The following is a 22737-nucleotide window of genomic DNA, read 5'->3' on the forward strand; positions in this document are numbered from 1 at the left end:
CACAATTCCCACGTCACCCTTTAAAATTTCGCTCTGTATTCATTGTGTGTGTGTGTGAGAGACAGACACAGACACAGACACAGACACAGACACAGACACAGACACAGACACAGACACAGACACAGACACAGACACAGACACAGACACAGACACAGACACAGACACAGACACAGACACAGACACAGAGAGACAGAGAGACCTTACCAATCAGTCACTTACCTCAAGGCGTTCAACGGGGAAAAAAGATCAGCATGGGTCTGCGGTCAAAGATGAAGACCATTATAATATTCCGTTGCATGTATATATATATATATATATATATATATATATATATATATATATATATATATATATATATATATATATATATATATATATATATATATATATATAAATAATAGGTCGAGGTTGTGAACATACACTTGCGGACTAAAAAAAAACGTGCATTTTTAATGAGAAGCAAGGACCGCAGTCCACGCGTCAGGGCGGGTCACGTGACGTGATGGCGGGACCACGTGGTCCCGTTGACGGGGAAAGAAGATTGCGATCGGACTGAAACTGCATTCGGCGGAGACTTGTTCTCCGTCAACACGCACTTCCTCATAAATCCTCTTCCTTTTCCTTCACAAACATCAAGTTGCATGAGGAAAACGCTGCAGTTCGTGTGGTCCGAGTTTCCCCCCTCCTGTGGGTGCACGCCTCGGGGCTCACGATGCCGTGCCTCGGTTCCTCGGACGTGCTTTCTGTCCGACGAGGGAAAGACTCACAAAGCGCACGAATCGATGACATTTTAAAGTTGGATGCACGGGGAATTTAAATAAATGATTCTTCGAGTTTGTTGGCGTTTCTCGACTCCGTCCGTCCGTCCGTCCCTCCTTCCCTCCCTCCCTCTGTCCTTCCGTCATCCTCTCCTGTCATCCCGCCCCCCGCCACGCCTTCTCCCATCTTGCTCGACCCTCGAACATGGCGTGGAGTTCTCTCCGCACTGCAGACAAACCTTAAGCCTTCAGCGCCGTAAGTCGGATCTTCTCTTGTTCTTTGTTTTGCTTTCTCTTTGCTCTTTATCTTCCTTTGTCCGACACTTTCTTTTTTTTTAATCCGTTTACATCTTTTGTGTCCTGTCCGTCTGTCCTTGTGCATCCGCTTTTCATTACGTATTCACTTCAGTTTTTGCTCGAGTTGGAGCCGTCGTTGTGCTTCTACAGTTTCCCCTTATACCCGCGAAGTGTTCCCCAAACAGCCCGCGTGCCACCACCGTGCCCCCCCACCCCGTACTTCGCCCACCGTGCCCCCCCTCACCCTGCAACCTCCCGCCAATTCACAGCGTGCCCCCCTCACCCCACAGCATCCCGCGAGGTTGCTACGTACTCCCCGGTTCACCCTCCACGCAGATCCGCAACTTGCCCCCCTCCACACAAACCACACGAGCCCTCGCCGAAAACCCAACCCACCCCCACACGGTCCCCGTGTGCTCTCCCCCTCCCGTACTCCCTCCCCTCATGGTCCATACGTGCCCTTGCTGTGGATGCTCCGGGGCACCTGTGTATCCCTGCGGTTACACTACCATTGACCGCATGTGCCTCCACTGTCACTCTCCCATGGTCCCTGTGTCCCCTCAACGTGCCCCCCCCATAGTGCCTGTGTCCCCTCACCGTGCTCCCCTGTTCTCCCCATGTCTCCTCACCGTGCTCCCCCGTTGTCCCCGTCTCCCCTCACCATGCTCCCCCGTTATCCCCGTGTCCCCTCACCGTGTTGTCCCCATGTCCGCTCACCGTGCTCCACCAGTGTCGTACCGTCCCTGTTTGCACTCGGTGTGCCCCCCACGGCCCCCGTTTTGCACTCTGTGTGCCCCCCCCGCGCTCCCCGTTTGCACTCTGTATGTCCTCCCCGTGGTCCCCGTTTGCACTCGGTGTGCCCCCCCCCCCGTGGTCCCCGTTTGCACTCGGTGTGCTCTCCCCACCATAACCAGTGCCCACGCTGTCACCCTGCTTGCGTACCCGCATCCCTGTGCCCCACCATCAGTTGCCACTGCCTTTGCTGTCACTCTTCCAGGTTACTCGCTCTTCCAGGTTACTCGCATGCCTCCTTCGTCGTTCCCCTGGTGTACACTGATGCCACCGCCGTCACGTGTCCCAGTGGTTTTGCTTTAGCATACCCAACATGTAGCCACAGCATCCCTTCCTGCCTACCCCACCCCCTCTACCCCAACATTCTGGCATTCCTGCGCTGACAATCCTTTATGTGCCCATGGTGTGCTGTCCTTGCATGCCACACCTCCCATGTTCTCCCATTGTGCCCACATGCCCCCTCTTGGCTTCCACCATTCTGTGTTCCCATGCCGTACATCCTTCTCCCACCTCTGCCCCTCCCTGTGTGTCTGTCCCATCTATCCCCATCATTCTCCTTTTTTGTCCCTGCAGTCCCCCCAGTTCCCTCTGTGCCTTCTGAATGTACGTCCCTCACTTCTCCCCACCTCTTTATTCTTCATTCTCCGTTTGCATGCATCACTTGCAGTTGACCATGATAAATATGATCCCAAGTTTTTATTTGAAGTTCAAATGTCCCTTCAATGGCGAAAAGTAAAATAGCAGATATTTTGACTTTACCTTCTCCTTGTCTTGTCCAATTTGTCCCCTTCCCTTTGTTCCCTTTATTTATATCTCCTTAAAACCACCTTAATGTTCCTTCTCTTCCTCCCACACGTGCCTTTGTCTTCTGTGCCCCTCCCCACCACCCCCCTTCCTTTCGACCTTTTAGATATACAAAATTTGGAAAACGGTAAAAAGCCCAAATTACTTGATGTGCCACTGTGTGTCTTCAAATCCTACCTGGAAATGTTGTACCCTTGTCGTCCGGGCACTTTTTTTTCTTCTTATCTCCCTTTGTATACGTAGGTATCACTACACCCCGTTCTTTGCGTTTAACATGCCATGGAAGTTGTCTCCCGGTTTTGGTGGTAGGCTTTTGAAAAATTATGCCGATGCACAAGCATATGTTCATGCAATGGTGCGTATTGTACTTTGAACGGGATACATACCTTCACCCGTACGCCTGACTTTGGACTTGCTCGACCAGATGCCTTGTTCTGAAATTGTGGAATGTTTTTTTTATTTATTTATTTATTTTTTTATTTTTAAACAGGGACTATACTCGTGACAGAGCCAGAACATTGAACAGACAACGACATGGACGATGCAGACATCTGTTGGTGTGGTTAATCCCTCCTGGTGTCTATTGAAGAACTTTGGCTTGAATGTGGTGTTTGGATACCATCTTGATTTTGAATCCATGGCTCAGATTATATATATTTATATATATATATATATATATATATATATATATATATATATATATATATATTTATATATATATATATATATATATATATATATATATATATATATATATATATATATATATATATACACAGTATATATCCACAATGCTCAAGTATCACCACCAATGTAATGGTGAAATAGGAAATTGCTGTGGTGGATGATTGAAACCACAGTGTTCAATTGCATCAAAAATTTGGACAGATAATTTCCTTGTTTTTGGCCAAAACCGCGCACATGCGAAGCAAAAAACACGGTTTAGCAATCGGTTCATTTTGTCTGTCTGTCTGTCTGTCTGTCTGTCTACAAAGGTCAGTTTATGATTGAGGAACTACTTGATTTCAAGTCAATGTTATATTTTGAACACTAATCGGAAAATGAACCTGCAGTTTCGCAAGCAGTCCTTTGGCTCTGAATTTGTCCCGATCGTGCATGTGCAGAGAGGAATGAGATAATTTTTTTTATTTTTATAGTCAAACAAAATGGAAAATCATTCCAAACGAGAAACTTCCTGTTTTTAGGGACATTATAAAGGACACAAACAACAGGCACCAACAGCTAATGTAAGATGTTAAATAAGGTGGTGTAAAAGACGCTGCATCAGCGGCAGTAAACTTTTGAAAAAACTTTTTCTTTTCTTGAACCGTTAAAATATTTATTTTATTTAAATTTAATTAAATTCTTGAACCCTGGAGAACACAAATCGCCTTTTTGGCACTTTCAAAACCCTTCCGTTTCGCAGAACTTGGACAAAATATTATGGCATGTTACATCATCTCGACCAATCAAATTTGCTGCTCGCAGATCCCACCCATGTCCTTGTTTCTCAAGACTACATGGGATAAGGTGTTATATTAACTCTGTAGTTTCTTCAACCACTACTACTATTATCACCAGCTATCCATCCATTGGGACCATACTCTGTGCTGAGCGTCGGTGCTATCAAAGCAGTCTCCTGGGCTATTGGGCACAATCCTGGACGGGTCGCCACTCCGATGCAGGATACTCGAATGGCTCAATCATCCCAGCAAGCTGGTACTCATCCTGCCGACCACAGAAGGATGACGGGCTGAGTCAACCCCACCTGGGGTTAATTCAACGACCGAGCGGGATTTGAACTCAGGACCCTCGCATCGCAAGCCCACCACCCTAATTATTGAGCCAACACCAGGCTTTAACCACCATCACCACCACAACTTTATCAACCCTAATTCTCACCATGTTGCAGATGATGTCACTCAGCCTAACACTTGGCAACTTGGACAAAATCTGGCATCAGATTTGATGAGCCTTCTTGTGTTTCTCTGTGCCATCACCCAATGGCCTATGGTACCTTCAGAAAAGAGTAAGCCATTACGTGCCTGTAAAAGCAAGATCAAGGTACGCCCACACTCTTCACAGAGTGTCTCACCTTCATTCTTCCGATAGACGACGCACACATCAATTCCTCATAATACCTGTGAAACACCAGGGTAATAGTTTGTAGCTAGTCCGATATTCGAACCCAAGCAAAAGAGCTCAATGGCGAGTGTGCAAACCTCAAGGTGATACTGCCAGCCCACGGAGCTCCCTTTTTAATTTGCTCTCATTTATTATTATATATATATATATATATATATATATATATATATATATATATATATATATATATATATATGTATATTCCACTCTTGTGATTCTTACATTTTGAAGCACAAAACTCATTGCTTGTACTTGTGTGCTTTTCTTTCAGGTATCTTTAATTCTGCCTACTTGTCTTATCTGCGAATAGTAGTTTGTTTGAATAATTTTGTATAGGGTTGGGATCATGCCTCTGGAGCAAATGCTGTAGTTTTAGAGCTGGTGAAATTGATTGCTGCTCCATGTTGTCTCTCTCCCGCAGGCCGTCTGGACCCACCCTCATGTGCAGACATCGGCCAGCAGTGGAATGCAGTGGGGAACATCGCAGTGGTGAACATCTTGCTACCTAGAGAGCCGATGATAGCTGGCGAGAGTCTGTATTACTCTCGAGTTAAACAAACAGGCAGGCGGTTTATATCCGCTTCCATTTGCTCGAATGTGACTGAATCATAGATTCCGGGTGTTTTCCTAAATACCAGGGAATCCACAAATCGATAAGTATTGTAGCTGGGAAGAAATGCTGGTATAAACCTGACTTTATATCTAAACAAAGACCTGCTGCTCTGCAGAGGCTGTTGGTGACAGTGCAAAGTTTCTAAACCGACAGAAGGAAAGTAAAGTGGAGACAAAAAAATGTCGACGGATGGATTTCAGTACCGTGCACTTTATCCATACCACCGGGAACGCGACGAAGACCTCGAGCTGCTCGTCGGTGATTTGCTGACAGTGAGCCAAGGTGCATTGGTGGCATCGGACGGAGCCGAAAGACACCCTCATGAACTCGGCTGGATTACGGGTGTGAACGAACGTACTAAAGAACGTGGAGATTTTCCAGGAACCTACGTGGAGTTCATAGGGCCGGTGAAGGTCGCCCTTCCCACTTCCAAGGCACGTCCTCGGCCCTTGCCCCGTGCCCCATCCCCCGGTGCTGGCACGGCTCGGTTGGAACAAGGCGCAACAGCTGCAACGGCCATGGAAGGGGGCGGTAGTGGTAAGTCGAGTCCACGTTTTACTTGTGATAAATCGGCACAGATTTTGTTACACCTCGTAATTGCACATTTGATGGGGATACAATTACCATTTCAACTTGCTACTTATATTATTGATGAAGTGCGGCTATGCTGTTGATTTTATAATTTTGCAAAGGTACAGGCACATTAGGACTACGAGGATAGCTCGGAAGTAATGTCTTTGAGCTTTCTCGGCTGGGTTCCATTCCCAACTCGACTGTACGGGAGTCGTTCTTGGTTTTTGCATGCAGGGAATTTCACCAGTGGTTGTGCCCTCGAAAAATATTTTGGGCGTCCCATCCAAGCATGTTCTGGTGGACATTAAGTATCCTATCGAGGTGTCTCGAAGGTAGTGCCAACACCCTTACCAAATTACAAATTACCTGCCCTGACTTGGAGCATCCCGTGTTACGGTGACAACCTGTCCAGGGTCGTTCTAACCACAGAAATGTTCATGACTTGAGTGCCGCGACGCTCTGTTGGGATTATCCGAGTATACCTTGACGTTGATTTTACAGGCACACAATGGCTTACTCTGTACTGAAGGTACCATATGGTGGCTGGTCTAATGATGGGGGAGAGAACTGCAAGAAGGCTTATCAAATATATTTATTGCCATTTGTAGGGCTGAGTGACAGTGTCATGCGAGGCAGTTTTGACGTGGATCCACAAACATGAGGCCGTTCGTATCAAAATGGTCTTGCCGTGAGCTGGTTGACGCTAACGTTACCGGACGAGAAAGTGATGTGCGTGTTTGAGTTGTGTCGGCAGAAATTTTTTTTAGGTCCATCAGTTCTTCCACCCTGTGCGTTACTCAAACTTGTCATGTGCTTGAGTTTAAGCTCTCGACTATGCCTGATCATTGCACCAGGTGTGTTATCTTTTCCTTAGATTGAGGCGGTGCTCAGCATTGTGTAAGATTAGCGGTTTAGTGCATTCTTTAAAACACCCACGAGCTTCGACTTGAAAGTACCACTGTCAGCTGCAGCCAAGCTCATGGAGTCAACATGAACGGAACGCTGAACCAGCAGATGTTCCATTCCTCTGCGAGCTACCTTTTTGGACTTTTTTATGCCAACTGATGTACTTTGATGCCTTCTCATCTCCATGTTCCTGTCATGATGTCCCACTTAAATTCACCAATCGTATTCATTGCATCTCTTGCAATGAGGCCGAAGCATGAGGCCTGTTATTCTCACATCAGACAGGTCGGTGGCCTCTGGTTGTTTGTCTTTTCTCTGTTTTTTTTTTGTACTGTCTGTCCTTCAGGCATCTACTTTCTCAGCAATCTGACCGGGCCCAAATACTCCAGGTTGCATGTGTTCTTCCAATAACACCCTCATGGTGTTAAAGTCCCAGAATCTAAACTTGCTGTGGCATCCCTCATCTCTCTTGTTCCTCTTTTCTCCCTTTTGTTGAACTGCTTTCCTGAGGCTGTTCAGTCACACTCTTTATTCTAGCACTTTACGTGGTGTACCACCATCTCATGCCAACCCTCATAACCTACCCACAATATTTTCTACTCCCATTGAGACTACCTAAACCAATCAGCTTAGTTGTTGGTTAGTGCGTTTCCTCCCTTCCTCTCTCCTCCCTTGCTGTTTGTTCATTGCTTGTGTCTGACTGTTCTCATTGTCAGTTTGTTCCCCTGTTACCCTCTGTCTCTTCGCTCTTCCGTGAGGCTAGATCTAGGAAGGATCACTGAAGGAGTCCGAGCCTTCCAGAAAACTATTCTAATCAATTTGATAGACCTTGAGAAGGCATTTGATAGTTTCGAAAGGAAATCTCGATGGAGTATACTATGACATTACAGTATATCAGGTGAGTTTGTGTGGATATCTGAGAACATGTATGGTGGATTGGAAAGCTGTAAAAAATCAAAAAAAATAAAAACAGAAGATGGAGTCACAGAATAGTTCAAGATCTTGACGGGGAAGTGTCCTGTCGTGAATGCAATTCAATGTAGCCATAGACTTTGTCACGTGCACAGTAACTGAGGATGGAGTCCAGGAAGATGAAGTCAGATCTCGGATCGCAAAAGCTACAGCGTCACGTCACAATTTGGAAAAACAACAAAAATCAGCACGATGACTGAAATCTGGGTTTACAATAAGAACGTCATATCTGCAATGTTGTATGGAGGAGAGACGTGGCTTGTTAAGAATAAAATGCAAAGAATGCTTGACCGCGTGGATTACAGGAGCCTTCGGAAAGTTATGACAATAAGCCGTCAAATGAAGGTTAAAAACGCTGATTCAAGGAAACTGGCAAAAAAAGAAACCTGGATGTGAAATTTTGACAGGATGACGATTGAGATGGTTTGGACACATTTGTTAATAGAAGGAACCAGACTCCCAAGATGAGTCGACTGGAAAACGCGCAGGGGATAGAAATCCGGGAAGACCTTGGACTTGGAAATCAACAATCTTCAATGATTTTGAAGCCAATGGACATCGGATGGATTGAAGCACTCAAACTCACAAAGGACACAACTGTTTGGAAGGAAATCACATCTGCCGACACTACACACACTCGTGTGTAGCTTTGTGGCTGTTGGTTGCATTGTCAGTTAGGGAGGTGGCTGTGCTGTTGATGCAGTGCCCCTATTACCAGAACACAGCTGGTACTCATTTTGCCGACTTCAGAAGGATGATGAGTACTTGGTGTTGATTCAGTGGCCCACAGGGCTTGAACTCAGGACCCTAGGATCCCAATAAGCCAGCCATTATTACCGCTAAGCCAATGCCAGGTCATATCTGCCTTATGCTATATCTGGCATGAAAGGAAGTAGTAGTTGTAGTTGTTGTTCGGTGGCCACTTTATGTAACTTTTCAATTGCTTGACGCTTTTCTCTGGAAAGATTTTTGGAAGTACAATATACACTATTGTTATGTTTGTGGGGTAGATGGAGGAACTTCATAGTATGTTTTGGGTTGCATGGTCTGTGGACGAGCAGGACACATCTCGATGTAATTTAAGTAGGGAAACTCTCAGCTTAAGTTGTTACGTGTCACTTCACGGGGGGGGGGGGGGCTGTGCTGTGTTAATTAGGTAGGGATTAAGGCCAATTTCTCCCAGTAAGTGATTGCCCCCCTGTGAGCTTTTCCTATGTTTTTGCATTTAGCAGACCGGCGATAAAAAGGAATCACGTCCTTAAAATAATGACAACCGAGCCGAACTTTCCAAGCAGGCAAAAACCCTGCCTCCAGGAACGACAACTAGCAAACCACGCCCTGGGGTGGATGATGGATGGGCGTGAGGTAAGAAGGTTCGGGGGAGAGGAGAGTTGTGTGAGATACACGATTGGAGGCCAAAATGATTGAGCTCGCTGGCTTCCCCTTGACACGGTGAAGAAGGCTGCACGATTCTCGTGTTCGTGCTCAGGTGAATTTGCGTGCTGGAGCAAAACGCTTGCCATTGACCGTTCGGCTGAGTCGCGAAGCGTGTGCGTTTCTGAGGGAAGAAGAGCGTGCCTCGTGGCCTTATCACGGGGCCTCAGAAATGGTCGAGGAGGAAGGTGGGCGATCTTGGTGAACGGACCTGGTGCAAGAGAGGAACGGTCGGCATATTCGCTCGTGAAAAGAAGCTTCCATGCGCTTTCTGAGCTCTGGCGTTGAATACCGCCAACCGAATACCTCACGTACGTTTCACGCCGAGAGAGCGGCTTGGCGCCATTTTTGGGTGCGGTTTCCCACGCAGGACAATACGTTTCCGGCGGCACCAGCCTCCTAAAAGATCACTTCTGGACCCAAAGCTAAGCGTGAGAATAAAGAGAGGGATTTTTATTTTGTTTTATCTTTTCCACTTGTAGTTTTTTGTAACTGTGTGTGGAGGCGCCTCGACTTTTTAGGCTTTAGATTACCTCCCGTTTCATTACCTCATGCTTCGATTTATTCTTCTTATGAATACTCGATTTACGTCCATTAAGCCCCGATTTATTAAGATTGCTTGTGTCTGTCTCTTCGTTGTGGGTTCGAGTATAAACCCTTCTCCGTCTTCGTGAGCGCGTCTACCTGCTTCGCCGCCTCCCATCCTGCGAGCGCATTAATCTCCAAGGTAGAACTGTTCAGTTATCCGTCCAAGTCGGTCTTAACCGGCATGGACACGACAATATTTGCACCCCTCTTGTTCTATCACTAATACTACAAATTTTCCTGATCTCAATTTTTATGCTCTTCCATGGAATGGATCCCTCACCTTTGTAAATGCTTTCACTACATCTTGTGGGGTGACTACTCACCTTCGCCCTCGCCCGCCCCATTGCCATTCTTTAGATTTTCTTCTTCCTGTAAGATATGGCATCTAGGATTGAGAATTCTGAGCACTGGGAGCATTTAGAACGATTCAGAACGATGAGCCGTTCATTTGTTCTGTTCTGTTCTTGCGTGTGGCAGCTTTGGCTGCCACATAGCTATCATTTCTTGGAAGCGTGGCTGTGCCGCTTATGTTGTGCACCTCTACCAGTACACTGGTACCCATTTCACTGACCTTGGAAAGATGTCGGTACGTGTAAACGGAGCAGGCGTCGTTTTTTCGGCACACTCCCTGACGGTCATTTGGGACTATTTGACTGGCTGCACTGCTTTTTCAAATTGTCACTCCATCGCTTTGCTCTTTATTAGTCGAGCGATGCGATGAGGGAAAAAGCACGCTTCCTCCAGCGGGTCGTCGTCCTGCCAGAGAAGCCACGTAGAAACCCTCCACGATTGGTTCCGCAGCTGGCGATTGCCGTGCAGCATGTTCTTTGTGTGTAAATTCCGGCCCAAGACTCGGTTCGATGGTTGTGCCTCCATTTTGTGTGACGAAATGTGATGTACGATGTCGCGTAACTTCTCGTTTTCATTGCGAGCAACATCTCTTGAGCCCTTACTGCTCAGCGTTTGGGAAAAGGTTTATTTGGTCCTGAGATTGGAGGTGGTTACCGAATACTTGTGCTGAGGCAAGGTGCATCTGGTTTTGAAGTACAGGTATTAAATATTTGCTTTGCTTTTGTCACCTACAGAATCACTCTTTTGGGTTCATTTTTCAAATGCTGATGGGTATTCAAAGAATTGAAGGTACCACCAGCTGGTATCCTGTAGTGTCTCAGCAGGCTCGGTTCAGGTGCCATGTATCAATCACCTAGTGGTCGTCACCTGGGACTGTGCAGGCATTGTGTGCCAGGCGTTACTTACCCTGTCATTGGGGGAGGATGGGGGTACCATATGATTTCAATGTGCACATGATTTGGCCTCTTCTTCTTTGTCTTTTTCCTTTAGGCCATGATTATTCCCACATTCTTGTGGAGTTGGCCGGGGGAAGCTTGGCCCAAGTCTTTCACTAACAGCCTGGCCAGGCCTGACTTTCGACTTCGGTTAGGGCAGCAATTTGTAATTTGCTCAGGGTGCCGGTGATAGACCGCCTTCTGTTTTTTGCGAAGGACACCGTGGGATCTTTAACTTCCAGAAGACGAGACGTCCAGTTTAACGTCCATCCGAGAGACGGCACACGCATTGATGAATCACCCTGCCTGTGAAACACCAGGATGACAGGCTATATCTGGGTGGGGATTCAAACCCAGGCTGGACAGCTTAGAGGCGAGCGTGCGTACCGCTAGGCCATCCTGCCAGCCCAGATGGTGAGGCCTAACGTTTTATTTCTGCCATCTCGGTTGGTGGTGCCCTCGTTTTGCAATGCGGATCTTCCCAACCACAACTACATTTTAATTTATTTATTTTGGAAAATCCTGTTCAGGTTTTGATTCAGGATGAGCAGTGCTGGCAGTTCAGATACCAAGGATGTCACCTTTTAACCAGGCTTTTGTTTTGAACGATTTTAATTTATAACATCGACAGGAAAGTGCAAACAGATGACTATTTGGTGTCTGTTTCCAAAATGAGACGTGCCGTAAGATGCATCTTCTGCACTCCTTTATCAACAGAACAAAAGTTTTACCATCGAATGCGACTGCAAACGAAATGCAGCACATTCAGTGGCATGGCTGTATTTATTCAGGGTGTTTTCATCACATGACATGTATCTATTTGCCTCGCTGCAATTCCACCACTTTCACGCTATGGAGCATTTAATTATTGCATCATACAAAGTGCTTTGTGAAGCTGTATTTGTTCCAACCGCATTCTTGTATTCTAGAGCCTCGGGGAGGCAAAGGAGCGGTAAGGAATGGAAAGTTTTGGTTTGATCCTCCCGGTCCGTCTGGCAAGGTCTTGTCAATTTGGAACAGAGCGGCACGTGACAGCATATCGCAATCTGTTTTCAGTTTTCGTTACCCTGTATGTTAATCCCTTCCTCTGTCTTTCATACACCTTGCCGTTGTCATTATAACAATACGAGTTACCTTCCAAGGGGCTTCAACACAGCGGGATGCCATGAGGCCAAGTGAGCCTGTGCGACGGTTTCCAAGCCGTGGCTGTTTGTCCGTACTCTATGCTTTTTAAATGCTGAGCATCGGGTAAGGAAGCAGCACGTACCATTCAAATCTTTGGTACGACTCGGCCTGGGCTCGCAGACTCGGAGTGGACGTCTCGAACCGTGACGTCACAAAGTCTGTGGCGTTCTTTCCTTCCTTTACATTCCTCTTATTTTTCTCATTCTATTTCATATCATCGTCTTGAGGTTCTCTCTGGTTTCAAACGATCTTACACTATCGGCAATTCCATGATCATGCCAGTGCTTGAAGAGCAATTTTTGTGAAGCCACTAATCGTGCTAGTGCATTGCAGGTCATTGTGCACGGAGTATGTTTGTTTGTCTGGTTTTTCTTTTTGGGTTTTTTTTCCACGTGTCCTTGAAACTTTCCTCTCCTTTCCTTTGAGTTGTGGTGAGACGCCTGATGCCGGATGAAGGCTTTATTGGTGGTGAAGCAAGAACCCACTGTGCTTGTAAGCATTACATCCAACTCGCTCATTCTAATTGCGTTCGACGATGAAGGGTCTGTTTGTGACGAGAAGCGTCTGCTGTGACCGTTGCTTCTCCTTCATGTAATTCTCGGACGGCGAGACGATCTTTACCTGTAACATCCAATTTTTTTTTAATTTTTAAAAATTTTTTTCAATGTTAACAGCTTTCCACATTTCTATTGCTCTGTACTGGCTGATGTCCCTCTTGCTCTTCCATGGACACTGTAGTAACAGAAAAGGTTGTCTGCAAGCCATTAGACCGTACAAATGCTGGCACAACTGTGGGTATTTGCCGAGTACTGCTCCTTCCTTTTGTACTCCCCCCTCCTGCCCCCTCCCCCCCTCGCCAACCTCCTCCCCCAACCCCTCCAATCTCTTCTCCCATTTTTCTTTGGCAGCAGAAGCATTCTGAGAGGCTTTGCCTAACAAAGAACTCCAGCGTCTATGGCATGTAATCTGATGAGCGAGTGGAGACACGAATCCTGGCCTTTTGTTGCACCCCGCTGTGTTGAGGTTGACCCTGTGCGGTTTATTCTTTATTTCCCGATAAAAATGTCTGCACGAGGCACGTCCGTGTCCTCATTGTCTCCACGCAAGCTTCAAACTACCATTTAAATGGTTCCGAGTCCTCTGGTTTCATGCTTATCAAAACATCCTTTTTAAAATTTATTTAATTTTTTTTTCCCCTCATCAAAATGAATCCAATGTCAGATGGACTTTTCTTTAAATAATTATCGGTGATATGATCGAGTCGTATTGATCCAGAAATTGAGCATCCGTATTGTCAATACAGTAGCACGGCTAAGCACAGGGTTATTTAGTGAATAGAGAAACGTTGCTTTGCCACTCAGGCTGAACGGACCGGTTCGTCGTCCCGGTGATGACCCGAAAGGCCATCCGTCCCATAACCTCAAGCCGAAAGCCTCGTCTCGCCGATCATACGTACTGGGAAAAAACTAAGAATGTCACTTATAACCGACAGTTATGAACTGCAAAGGTTTTGTCTTTTCTTGAGTTGCAGTTGAAACCGAGATTGTTTGATGACTTTTTTTTTTAATTTTTAATTTGATTTGAACGGAGATCTAATAGGACCGGAGCATACGGATTAGGTTAGTAGAAAATGTCTGCATCCAAGCAAGTGAGTCCTTGAGTGATGTTGCTTTCCTCCGCAGGAATTTATCCCACTGTATCGTGAGTTTCTTTGTTTGCGGATGATAAAAAAAAACAACAAAAGTGCTGCTGCATGCCATTAATTATTTTTATGGAGAAAGTCTCAAACGCCATCCGGAGGCAACGCTGCAGCACGTTAAAAATAAATAAATAAACACGGTCCGCACTTGGTTTTTTGAAGGAACCTGAAATGAGAGTGGCGTCAAAGAACGATGATTCGGGCACGTGAAGCCATCGATGAACCCAAACGGTGCCGTTTCACCGCTTTGCGATTTGTTGGAGATGACGACCAATGTGAAGCTGCTGTTTCATCGGATGAAACCGAAGAATTTTCACTCGGTGAGAGAGTCAGCTTCGTTATCCTCTCCTTCTCAACTTGAAAATGCAAATTCCCACCGACGTCGGTTCGTTACATTTAAATAGTCCCTAAACGCTTCTCTGACCTCCTTTGTGTCCGTGGCACAATACCTCCTCGTATCAGGCGAGAACTCCAATGCACGTCGTCACCGGACACGTTTCCAACTTCCCTGTATCTACTCCTACCGGTGGCGTTTAGTCGTGCTTTGCCTTCTCAAGAGATTGTGCAACATTGCACAAGCAACTCCAACACACTTTCAGCCATAATATATATATATATATATTTTTTACTGGCTCAAATATTGTTGGAAACAAGAAAACACAAAATCCGTTCCCAAGAATTCCAAACGCCTTGTCAAGTGTCCGGCTGGCTTGAGGCAGCCTGCAGGAAAAAATGCACTGCTGAACACTTTGCACCTTGTGCGGAATAGGTTTCATTGTCGATTGCCTTTCAGATGCTAACCTCCAGGAAGTTGAGTTGCTCAGGAAGTCGAACTTGCTCTTTTTTTCCATACTCCTCCGTGTGATTCTCCTCGTGCATTTGTTGTAATCTTGAGGACGTGCAAGAATTAATTATCGGCAGTAACTGCTGCCAACATTACTGTACACACCATTCCTTTCGTGCCATAGATTTGCACAGGGCGACCGAGGCAGTTTCATTGGCAAGGAGTACAGCCCTGGACGGGTCGCCACTCCGATGCAGGTCACCCCGAAGGGTTATTACCCCCATTACATGGGTACTCATTTCACCGACGTCGGAAGGATGACACGCTGAGTCGACCCCACCTGGTGTTAATTCAGCAGCCAACGGGGCGCAAACTCGGGGCACTCAGATCCCAAGCCAGCCACATGAGCCGCGAAGCGAACACCAGGCTTCAACATTACTATACCATGTGATATTTTTGACATTCCGATAGTCAGAGCCAGTGTGTCGTGGAGGTTTTATCACAGTGTTCTCCATCGATCGAGGCGGTTTGGAAAATTGGAAAACAATTTAGAAAATTGCAGCTCTTTTAATCACGTTCAGCAATATTGTTCTATTTGCAAAATGTATTCGTGTCTGCGAGTCACCAACATCTACAACCAGTGCTTTGATGGAGGGGGAAGTCGGGGAAGGAGGGGAGGGGGTTGTCATTGGGCGTCACATGAAATCCTAAGCCGTCGATTCGTAGCAGATTTATCCGATATCGAAGTACTAGCTCGTATTTCCATCACACCACTCGGATCGTTCAGTTCAGGGTGTCCCGTGTTTGGGGATTTGTGCTTTGGCTTCTCGGCAAGTTTTCAGATCCATGTTTCCCCCGCAACGCAAAACTTCGATTCGCTGCGTCGAGTCCGAGTGCCTATTCTGTGGATGCCACTGTTCAACATGTTCCATTATAATGTGGGAACAAAAGTGTTCCTTTGTGGTGGTACGTGCCATAAAATGTGAGGCAGGATTACTATACAAGGCCTTCCTCACTTGCATGTCGAAGTTGCATTGCGAATTTTTGACTGTCTGCCTTCGACGTCAAATCCAGTTTGGCAAGGCAAACCAAAAACTGTCCCCCTCGTGCCCTGCTGTTGGATAAAGGATAAGAAGATGACTTGCTTGTTTATCTTCCCACAACAAAATATCAGTATCGTCTTTCGAATTGTCATTTGCGGGGCAATTGAAGGGATTTTTGAAGCGACGTGCTTCATGCGAGGGTTAACGCTTTGAGTGTACCTGGGGGGCATCCGTCCGATGTTTGCTCTGCACTCGGTCACCCTGGCATGTGCATCAGTGCTCCGTCAGTATTTTGTGTGTCGCAACGTTGCAGCTGCCTTATCTCGACCACGGTACTCCCGTACGGCCGGCCCTGCCTTGCTCGTGGTGCATTATTCTCTGCCTCGGGCCTTATTTTGCAGGCCGTGGCAGCTCAGACCGGCTCCGTCAGCAGCCTCGTGCTGTGAGGCTTTGGCATTGAGAGTTCTATTTCTCCGTCTGGCAAATGACTTTTTAAGAATATTCGATTGTGTGTCTCAAGGTAGCTTCAGAATTGGCCACCAATTATAATTATTGACCAATCGGGTTTATCCTCTTCTTGCTTTGTTGTTGTTTATTAACTGCAGCTTTATCGACCTTTTTTGCAGCACTTGATAAGTTGCAATCTTCGTGCTATTTACATTGGATTCCGTTTCAGGTCGAATTCATGCTTAAAGTGAAAAGAGAAATGCAACGGTGTTTCCGGCAGCACGTTTTGATGTCGGCTGAAGAGAAGTGCCATTTTTAAAAAATATATATTTATTTATTTTCTTGCTTTGACATTTCTTCGAAAGATGCAATTTCTTTTCACTGTTCTGTTCTCTGAGCTCTTGCAATTTTTAGCAGGCCGGAATGAACCCACAAAAGGGCAATTTATCCATCTCAGAAGCTATAATAAGCTCTGTCTGAGGCACAAGGGGCCCTGGATGGGGCGTTTTGAAACGGCGTCGTTGCTCCTGCTCACAAATGCCAAAGGCCCTGCCGACGTGATTTGAAGTGCAGCTCACTGTTCATGTTTACTTGTGATTGCATGTCTTCATTCCATCAAAGAAGCAAACTCGCGCTTGTCATGAGGATCATGATCACCACACCGTGAGCTCGATTCTTCGTGGTCGTCGGTCATCGCCCATCAGCCCAAAAGCAATATGTAAATGTGAGCTCGGGGTAGTGAAGGCAGATGAGCGTTGATTGGCCTTCAGCTATTGCTGAACGTCGTCACATTGTACAAGTAGTGAATTGCCAAACAAAACTACTTTTATTACCGTCTCAAAAGGCCGTCTTGCAGTTTCGATTTTACCTTTTAAATCGATGACTGTTCTACACGGCGTAAGGATCCTTCTTTGATAGATGTCAATAGTCGGTGTGTTGGTGTCTGTCATTTACATGAAATGTATGGAGTGATTATATATATATATATATATATATATATATATATATATATATATATATATATATATATATATATATATATATATATATATATACAAAATGAAGGCACCACAAACTGGTTTACTGTAGTTGCCCAACAGGCACGGCTCATATCCACCGAGTGATCTTCATCAGTCCTGGTTGAAGACCACTCGGTGGTCGAAACGTTCTCAGGAATGATGTCGTGGGAACAACAGGCTCATGGCTGATGTTTCTACCACATAGGGGTCTCTAGCCAGACCCTGGGGAGGCGGGGTAAAGGGGTGGGGGTCGAGGGTTGCACGTGCTTGCAGTCGACAACAAGACTCCATCTTTCTGGAGCGCCAATATTATGTTTGCTTTATTTTATATTTAAAAATCTTCACATATTTAAAACAAAGAGAGGTCATATTGTTGTGGGGCCAGGTATCAGTGGCGAGCACGACGCTAGAGGGAGCAGTAGAGTCGGCTCCACCGAACACACCAGAATTTAGGTTGTGACCCTCGGATAAGTCCGAAAGGCACGGGTCGCTTACAGGACCATGAATCACCAATAATTCGACTGCGTGGGGTAAGGTTAATGGCCAAACTTCAACATACCTGAGTACCCACGCGGTAAAGCTACCAGGGAATTCACACCCTCGACAGTCCTCAAGCAGGTCGAGCCGTTACTGTGCTCGAACTGTGTGTAACCCGAGCAGATGGTCACCGAGGCCTGTCGGTCCAAATGAACAATTTACTGCCTCGCTATTTCTCAACACGCACCGTGCTAAGCCAATTAAAGAAACACAGGAACGAGCTGGAACATTTAACAAAAGGGGATTTATTTATAATAATCGGGGGACGAGGGGAGCACGTAAGGGCAGAGTTATCCGAATAAAAAAGGGAGTCAAATGTACAAGCAATTCCTTAAACAATACTACTTAGAGACAGGGCCCACGGACACACACACGCACACACAAATACCCCAGGAAGAGATGGACCTCAAGGTCTTTATTGCCCCTTCAGCTCGGAGGGAAGATGAGCTGAGGGAAGAGAACTTGCTGGCTACCTGGCCGCGTTTGCGCGGCTGGAGGACCGCAACTTCCCGGAGCACCAGTTGCAAAGAACGGACCAGGGCAGCTTAACCCAGAGGAGGTGAGACGAGGTGTTATCCCATGATGAGATGGTCAACCGCTTGTTGTAATGCGCTAGACGAGATGCCTCGGATGCGCGGTTTGCAGTCAGCCGCAGACCCAGACAGACGCGCGCTCGAGCAGACGGGACGTAATCGTCAAATCCTTTCCCATCATTTTTTCGGGTCCGCTCCCCCGTCGCCTGCTCCCATTGAGTGGACGGCGTGTCGCGGCTCCACCTTCTTGAGAAGGACCACCCCGGCTTTGGTTCGCGCGTCGCCCATTGGGTGGAAAATGATGCATACCCTTATTTGGCGCAAAGCCAGAACGAAGCGCTCCGTGCCCATATTTGGGCCAAGCTAGAGCAAAACGCTTCTTGACCATATTTGGTGTGAAATCCACACCACCTGGGGCATGGAATTCCACCCACGCACGCATACCGGCGAGCGCGCAAAAAGCAGAGGGTTGTTGTTGGGATAAAAATCCTATCTATAAAATAACTTCGTAGTACACGTACACTTAATTCCCATTAGACATAGGGGAAAGGGAGCTATCTATCCACATTTACTTAACGAAATAACTGAGCTACAGGGACCTGAATGTTGAGTGCTCATGGCTGCCAGATTCGTAACAATATTGCTTTTTGTATGGCCAACACTTTTTAATCCGATACATTTCTATGCCCTTGTTTTTTTAATTTCCTTTTTTTAACTTTGGCTTTAATTGCTTATCTGTTGCTTTCATGCTCTGCTCAGTGAACTTGTTTTTTTTTTTGAATGTATTTTGTAAAATTATTAATTATTCTGCCAAATATCCAAATGTTCCAAGTGATACCGCTGGGCAAATAAAGCAGATAATTACCCTGCGTGCGAAGTGAAAAGCGGAGTGAAGCAATTGGTTCACCATGTCTATCGGTCTATATTCGAGGAACAACTTGATTTCAATTGAATGTTATATTTTGACTGTGAATCGGAACAGGAACCCTGAGATCAGCGGCACTTTAGGTTTGAATTTGGCAAATTGTATGGAATCTCATCCCGATCACATATGCGCACAGAGGGGTGAAGTAAATTTTTTTTTTTTAACTCTCTCTGCCTGTCTGGCATTCAAACGAGATTGGAAATCATTCCAAACAGAAAACTACTCTTTTAGGGATGTCATAAAGGACACAAACAACAGGCACAAATTACGAATTGAATGTGTTAACTAAGGTGGTGTAAAAGATGTTGCATCAATGGCGGTAAACTTCCAAAAAAAATTCTACAACCTTTTAACATTTATTTTATTTCAATTGAATTTTACATACGTAAAAAACTTGAACACAGTAGAACGAACACAAATCGCCTTGTTGGCACTTCCAAAAAAACCTTCAGTTTTGCGGTACTTGGACAAAATAGTACGCCATCTTGACCAAATTTTCCACTTGCGCTCTCAGCGTTTGGGAATGTCAACATTCAGACAAAATGACTTGACTTTGTCGAGAAAAAAAAAATAATAATACGTAACTAGAATGGCACTTGGTGGAGCGCATAGTCTCGGCTCGCACGCTCATTCTGAAAAAGAATACCATCGTTAACTGAACACTCTGCTATTATGGCACACTGGTATTATGGCACACTGGTATTATGGCCCATATACCTGTATCATCCATGCACCCCATTAATTCACATACTTTGCCATTATCTATCGCTTTGTTGGTTATTAATTAATTATTAGGATATTTAACAACCACTTTTGTGCATATTAAGGCTAAATTTTGTCAATGAAGGTGTTTATGAAATTGATTTCAAAATATATTCCCCATGGCTAGTGGATGATATTGTTGCGGGCTGGCGGGGTTGGGTGAGAAGACCACGAGGTGGGGGAAGCTACGTCGATTCCCACTAGACTCCCCGGAATTGTAGGCCGTTCCTCACGGATAATTCCGTGACGCGGCGGGTCGCTTAACCGACCGTGGACGCCAATAACTCAACCGCGTGACCTCGGGTCCTCCCGTCTCTGGGTTAATCGGGTTACCTCATTAACCATGCGGTTTAACCACCGGGGAACCACGCCCTCGGTACGCCTTGTCCGAATCGGATCACTCCACCGGATCGGATGCAGCCGAGCGACACTGTCAAGGACGTACCGGCTAGAAGGAAAGGACCGTTGGGAATAAAGACCTGGCTAAACCTGGATTCGAACCATGCTGGACCAATGAGAGAAAAGACAAAGGCGAGCTGGGAACATTTCTACAACAATCATTTCTTTACAGCAAGCGAGGAAAAGCATGTGGCACAACAAAGGTTTATTGGGTATGTAGCACATGGAAAGAGGAGAGGGGTGTGGGGGGGTGCGACAATTATACAAGCAACTTACTGAAGCAGACACAGTACAGACTTGACACGAGATTATTCACAGTAACAACAATAAAATATCTTCTACAGGCTCACTTAGGCCGAAGTAACATTTGCCACGGCGGCCGTGGGATCTACAAAATCTACGGCCACTTGCAATTATAGAGCAGCCGCAGTATTTCCACGGTCACACAATGTAGCAGTCACATATGTTTTTATTTTTCGGGGAGCCGCACGGCGTATTTATAAATTGTGGAGACCGAAAACGTGGGGGTGCCGTATGGTCTTTGATTTGATGTCGCACGGTGACCAAAGGGCGTTCCTGCGGCAGCCATAGAATTTTCAAGGCAGACGCAAGGCGACCGCAGCGGGGGGACCGCAGGGGCCCGAAGGCGAACGTGCGGCCAGACGGACAGTAACGAGTGGGTTGTTTTTTTTTTTTTTTTTTTTTTTTTTTTTACTAGTTCTTTTGTTTCGGCTTGTCGAATTGCTACGGCGAACATAGAAATGAAAAAAAAGTTATAATTCCATGGCGACCCCTACGGCGTAGGGCCACCTTGAGGCCACCGCAGAAACTCTGCGGCCAACCACACATTTCTGTCAATTCAGAGTGCGTACGGCCGCCGTATCCTCGCCGTAGAGCAAATGCGACTTCGGCCTTAACAGACAAGCGCCAGGACACTCAGACACACACACAGAAAAAGAAGAAACCCTAATGATAAAGGACTTTCGCAGCCACGGAGGGAGGGGGTCTTGGTTATAGTTTTCGGTACCTGGGTGTTTCGCGGGAGGGATGCTCCCTGGTGCGGTACCCGGCAATAGCCGCATTGTTCTGGTCACAGCCGCACGTGTGGAGATCGTGTTCCGAACAGGAAGAGCTTGAGTGGAAAAGGGTGGAGCAGTAGGTGGGATCAGGCAGGTGGCGGTTCATCGAGGTCGTGTGGGCAGAGACAAGAAGCAGGAACACTCCGCATGAAGAACACCCACACCGAACACAACACTTCTTCTTCACTACATGGAGGATTTCTCCGTCCTTTATAGAGCTCGGGGGAGGGGCCATGCCGAATCCAACGTCATCGCCCGAGTCGGGCGTTCCGACTGGCTCCGACCCCTCACGTGGTCCGCCAGCCTGGGCCGGGTTTCGGGCAGACTGTGGTGTAGCCCGCCCACCTTACTGCGTGACTCGCTGCATATGTCTGGTTTCGGGTAGACGATGCATGGTTATGGTAGAAGAGACGAGACGAGGGGGCAAGCGAGGCAGAAGGCACCGCGGATCGTCACGCTCCAGGTAAGCAAGACGAGGGGGCAAGCGAGGCAGAAGGCACCGCGGATCGTCACGCTCCAGGTAAGCAAGACGAGGGGCAAGTGAGGCAGATTTACCTCAGAAAAGAAAAGGTGGGAATGAAATGGAGGGGAAAAATGATTTAATAACCTAACTATTAGACCATCGCAACCCACTCCATGTCAGCCCACGAGACGAAAGGTAGGGGACTAACTACACATACACTATTGGCATAATTGTCTTGGGACACCTATCTGTTGTGTGCGTGCGGTTCCAAGAACCACAACAATATGATATGTATGAAGTTTCGCAACGATCTGTTAAGTGGTTCTGGAGAAGGATTTTTTTTTGTTTTTTAAACGTTTTTATTTTCAATCCAATGTAGCCACCAGATCACGTGACTGATGACGTCATGAAGTTATTTACTAGCTTCGGCTCATAAATCAGATGTATGAAGATTCAGATTTTTCGGACAAGGATTTTGATTCAACCAATTATGGCTGGAATACCACTTCACTGATGACATCATCGCGATCACCCTATATAACGCACAGTGAAACGATGACACATGCCAAATGTAATTTTTTTTGTTGTTGAGCTGTTTCAGAGAAAAATATGTCCAAATTTTTTTCCCTTCACTCCAATATGGCTGCCATACCATATGTGACATGACATCAGAGTTATCAATATTCTTCATGGG

The 22737-nt window shown here is 46.3% G+C and overlaps 1 protein-coding gene across 1 annotated transcript in view; it reads left to right on the plus strand.

Moving 5' to 3' along the window:
* Nucleotides 1-861: 861 nt before the first annotated feature.
* LOC147025440 (phosphatidylinositol 3-kinase regulatory subunit gamma-like) overlaps nucleotides 862-22737 on the plus strand; it is a 210175-nt gene continuing 188299 nt past the window's right edge. The window contains exons 1-2 of the mRNA XM_085886401.1: nucleotides 862-1014; nucleotides 5218-5946. Of these exons, the coding sequence (XP_085742527.1) occupies nucleotides 5589-5946 (358 nt within the window). The 5' untranslated portion in view covers nucleotides 862-1014; nucleotides 5218-5588. The remainder of the gene's footprint in view (nucleotides 1015-5217; nucleotides 5947-22737) is intronic.

This window comes from Eptatretus burgeri, chromosome 6, assembly GCF_056783735.1.
Source record: "Eptatretus burgeri isolate ZD-2024b chromosome 6, Ebu_testis_v1, whole genome shotgun sequence".
Taxonomy (NCBI): Eukaryota; Metazoa; Chordata; class Myxini; order Myxiniformes; family Myxinidae; genus Eptatretus; species Eptatretus burgeri.